The sequence below is a fragment of the Portunus trituberculatus genome, chromosome 43, assembly GCF_017591435.1.
Source record: "Portunus trituberculatus isolate SZX2019 chromosome 43, ASM1759143v1, whole genome shotgun sequence".
Taxonomy (NCBI): domain Eukaryota; kingdom Metazoa; phylum Arthropoda; class Malacostraca; order Decapoda; family Portunidae; genus Portunus; species Portunus trituberculatus.
In genome coordinates, this window is record NC_059297.1 from 803,080 (window position 1) to 808,079 (window position 5,000).

The following is a 5,000-nucleotide window of genomic DNA, read 5'->3' on the forward strand; positions in this document are numbered from 1 at the left end:
GAGAGTTGGGAGAGAAGGAAGGTGGGGGACGCTGGTGGGGGAGTTCAGTGGTGGTGACAGGATGGGGAGTGTTGGGGCTGCGGGGACGAGGCGGGGGTCTGGTGGGTGCCTCTGGGCTCGGGTCTTTGAAGTAGAGGGCCATCTGGCGGCGGAGCGTGGAGTTACGAGGTCCTCGCTCATGCTGGACGGCTGTGGATATAAACAAAATAAAAAAAAGAAAGTCAGTAAGGCAATACTTGAAAGGAAAAACATTGTGCGTTTATGTATAAAATGGGAAAAATGATAAATGAAAATGTGTCGTTAGATAACATAATTTCTCTATGTTGTAAAATTTTTGTGTGTCTATATGAGAGTTAATGTTTTTTTCTAAAAAAATTGTTTGAGAGCAAATAATCTTCGGAATCAAATATTTTGTAATTGTTTTTGATACCAAGGTGCAAGTCATACTCAGAATCTGAGCATCAAACATTTCATGATAAAAACGAACCAAGCATAAGTACAAAAGAATAATGGAGTAAGAAACCGTTAGATTTTGCACATAACAATCCCTGAACAAAACATGTCTACCCATTCTTTATTATTTCGCCTTCTTCGTTCACAAATCTATATACATCTTGTTGTAAAGCTTATCATTGATTCGGTGTCAACAACCTGACCCTGCCTCGTGATGCTTTTTATTTTAGTATGTTCTTTCTCTATTACGTGGTGGGGCTGTTCCGACCCACATTTGTGCTGCTGAATCAAATAGAACTGCTCAACGCTTATGTGCTTTCAGTCCCTGTTGCATTTTACCCTTCCTTCTCTTCATTTCCTTCTGCTAAGTGCCTTTACGTCTCTGTTTTTCCTCCGCCAGCCTTGTATTTTGCCGTTTCCGCTGCTTTCACCTTTGTCTTCATACAAGCGGATTGGTCTTCATCCACAGCTTTGCTCTATTCACCCTCCATTTTCTCCTCCTCAGCCTCCCTCATCGTGTGCCGAGCTTCAGCGCAAGAATGTTTTCTGAACCTTTTCACAGTACCATCTTCTTCCTGAGCGTCCCTTCGTACCTACTATATATATATATATATATATATATATATATATATATATATATATATATATATATATATATATATATATATATATATATATATATATATATATCGCGCCTCCTCACCTTGGATGAGATACAGTCTCATGCAAGTGTGAAGGCAGATGTTTTCACACCCAGTGTCTCTCCCTTGACAAGCATCCACACCTACCTTTCCTCTCTTTCAAGTTTATCCTCTCTCCACGTGTGCCACTTTAACACAAATTTTGGAGTACACTGAAAAAACTAGATCGGTGCGTGATGAGAGAGAGAGAGAGAGAGAGAGAGAGAGAGAGAGAGAGATTGGGTGGGGGAGGGCGGGCGCCTGTTGTGACGGGTGAGCAGTGACCCCACCCTTCTCTCTTCCCTCCTCGTCTCCCTCTCCCCACTACCCAAAAAGCCAGGAGCAGAGCTTTTGAAAATAATCTTGAAATCTCCCTATTCTTCTCGCCACTCTGGGAACCTGCGGGTCGTGTGGAGGGCGTGTGAACGTGACGAAGACAGGAGATGCTGGAGGCGTGGCGGTGACAGCGGCGGCGACTAGACTGGCTTGGCTTGTACCGTGACTGTCAGGGCAAGCCACTCATATAGGCAACACACAGGACTCTGAACATCAGGTTTACTAATGCTGCAACTCACGGAGAGAGAGGAATGCATTGACATAATAAAAAGGGAAGGGGAGTCGTGATGGTCCTCCCAAACGGTTGATGGAAAGTATTCAGTGACTTGACGGTGTGTTGGGCACGACACGGGGAGCGACGCCAAGGCCACACCAAACCCCGCCGGGCAAGGTTACGGTGCGTTACTCGTCTTTGTGCCGCGTACTTACAGGCGGCTTTCTATAGGGACAAGACTTGGCTGAGCCTCGGCCAGCCACATATGGGAGGAGGAAAGCGCACCGGAGCTATTCCCTCACAACACTGGGCAGGCTGGCGTTACTGTCCAGGCTCCCTCAAGTGGGTGTGGACGGCGTGTATTCTGCTTTTCCCTCTCTTTCTTCTTTCCCTTCTATTTTCTTGCCTCTCCAGTTACTCTTGGCTGATAGTGGCGGCATCCCGTAACATGACCCGGATCCAGGACCCGCTGCCACTTACGGCCTTTTATGGAGCTGTCACGGGGGCGGGGTAGCCAACGAGCTCCAGCCTCACCGCCGCCACACCGACCCGCCGACGTGTAGATCAAAGAGAGCAAAGTTTTCCTATGCATGAAACTACACGAATTTTCAATGGGATACAATTACACCGCCGCCAGTGCTTCCCTGAGGCTCCAGCGGGTGAGGACAGCCCAGAGCTTCTCGCCGCCCCCCGCAGCGCGCCGGGGTAATTGCGGGGTGGCGGCGGCGGCCGGGGGGTGAGGGAGGCTGCTCTCTTCAACGGTCGCTGTGCAGGGCAGGCCAATGGGGTGTTAAGGATGAGGCCAGAGAGAGAGAGAGAGAGAGAGAGAGAGAGAGAGAGAGAGAGAGAGAGAGAGAATATTTATACCACAATAAGTATAATTGACAGCCAAACATATATATTCAAGTACCTTTTCATAAGAATCACACGGTAATTAAAGAATAAACACTTGCCAGCACCGTCTCAACACTGTCACGCATCTCTTTCTCTTTCTCAGATTGACTGAAGGTTCCCGCCGTGGAAAGATACAGTAATATTATACAGATATGTACGATCACCACTGGTACTGTTAATTGTTGTGTAAGTCATGTCAGTGTGTTCCAGAAGAGAAAGAGGTGGAGGAGGAGGAGGAAAAGGAGAAAGAGTTATAAACGAAGATGGAGGACGAGGAAGAAGAGGAGGAATAGTTGGAGAAGGAGGAAAAGAGGCAAGATGTGGAATAAGAAGGAAGATAAATACACACTAATGTACATACATTGTGTGAGCAGATTCTCACAAAAAAATGTGATCATTGAATCTGATAACATAAACAATTGCACGAAGAGAGAGAGAGAGAGAGAGAGAGAGAGAGAGAGAGAGTTAGAAATCACTGGTCGCTTAATATGATAAAATAAAGAGTAACCAATAAACCCTCTAAAAAACTCATATCAAATAGAAGAAAAATCTGAAACTCGACCATGGCCTAAGATTGAAGCGAAACGAGTGGGGTAATCAGAAGTAGGAACTGACAAGGGAGGGAATTTCAAGAGAGATAAGGGGGGGCGGCGGGAAAGAAAAAAAAGAAGCGTGAACAGATCAGAGTGGTAAAGGAAAACAGAAGAGGGCTTAGTCAGATCCTGGTGAGTGGGGCAAGGGTTGGCTGGCTGGTGAGGCTGGCGGTGGGAAAGCGGCGGCAAAAGGCAGAGACGAAGAGACAGACACGTGCAGAAGGTGGCTGAACTAACACTTCTTCCTCGTCGAGTGGTCCCCAACCTCTCTCTCTCTCTCTCTCTCTCTCTCTCTCTCTCTCTCTCTCTCTCTCTCTCTCTCTCTCTCTCTCTCTCTCTCTCTCTCTCTCTCTCTCTCTCTCTCTCTCTCTCTCTCTCTCTCTCTCTCTCTCTCTCTCTCTCTCTCTCTCTCTCTCTCTCTCTCTCTCTCTCTCTCTCTCTCTCTCTCTCTCTCTCTCTCTCTCTCTCTCTCTCTCTCTCTCTCTCTCTCTCTCTCTCTCTCTCTCTCTCTCTCTCTCTCTCTCTCTCTCTCTCTCTCTCTCTCTCTCTCTCTCTCTCTCTCTCTCTCTCTCTCTCTCTGTTCATCATCCACCATTATCCCCAAAACACACATTCCCTGCCCTCCCTCTCGTGTGTAAGTATCAACCTCTGTCGTTCTCTGTCTCCTCAGTAAGTGAAGGCAAATTGATACTGATTGATTCTGCGTTCGTGTCTTCACTAATTTTTTTTTATTGAAATTCTTGTTGGGTTTTGCGATTTTTTTTTCTTTTTTCTGGCCAAAGGTAGAGGAAATATATTCGTGTGTGTGTGTGTGTGTGTGTGCGTGTGTGTGTGTGTGTGTGTGTGTGTGTGTGTGTGTGTGTGTGTGTGTGTGTGTGTGTGTGTGTGTGTGTGTGTGTGTGTGTGTGTGTGTGTGTGTGTGTGTGTGTGTGTGTGTGTGTGTGTGTGTGTGTGTGTGTGTGTGTGTCTTTGTCACGTAAGTCAACAGCCACCAGGGTCGTAATTCTCCTTTGTGTCCGTCAAACCTTCGCTTCATTCACATCTCCATAACGTCCTTCATCACCACACTAACACTAACCATCGCCTCTCCACTCCCTGCTTATAACCCTTCCGCCTGTCATACCACTCACTGCAATCTCCCATTCTTTCGCACTTCACCCTCTAATCCCCAGCATTATCTCACACTTCCCTCACCTCCCCTCACTTCCCTCACCCTCGTCCGTCCTATCACTCACCGTCCTTGTTCATGCCGGCCTGCATACACTTGGAGAGGCGACACGAACGGCACTGGTTGCGGTGAGTCTTGTCCACCACACAGCCGCCTTCCGCCTTGTTCTTGCACACATACTGCCGCTGTCTTCTGATGGACCTCTGGCGAGATAGGGAAAACACGGCGCGTCAGTGTCATATAGTGACAGAGAGGGCTATATTCTGAAACACTCTTTGCCACACCACCATCACTTTCAAAAGGCTATATATGATACAACATGGGCTTTGAAGGTTGTGTTTTTACGCCTCTGGTGAAAGTTTAAAGGATTTTTTGTTTTATTAATAGTATAAACTCTGAGAACCAACCTAATGATTTATGTTGCCTTTGAAAATAATTGTGGTGAAAGACCTTATCGTTTTTAATACGGGGCAGAGAGTGTACAGCTGGAGACACAACTAGCCACAAAAAATACCGAGAATATTCAAGGGTATGAACATAAATGCAAATAGATTCATAAATTCAAAACAATAAATGATATTCTTGTTCGTTTCACATGAATAAGTACTTAGCTAAAAAATTTGATTACCGTTTGATTCATGTGTTAATTCACTCTGAGGCAC

At 46.3% G+C, this 5,000-nt stretch overlaps 1 protein-coding gene across 1 annotated transcript in view; it reads right to left on the reverse strand.

Moving 5' to 3' along the window:
• Positions 1 to 5,000, reverse strand: part of LOC123518402 (nuclear receptor subfamily 2 group E member 1-like) — a 14,146-nt gene that overhangs the window by 3,065 nt on the left and 6,081 nt on the right. The window contains 3 exon segments of the mRNA XM_045279215.1: positions 1 to 27; positions 29 to 189; positions 4,406 to 4,541. The exon segment at positions 1 to 27 is cut by the window's left edge and continues 219 nt beyond it. Of these exon segments, the coding sequence (XP_045135150.1) occupies positions 1 to 27; positions 29 to 189; positions 4,406 to 4,541 (324 nt within the window).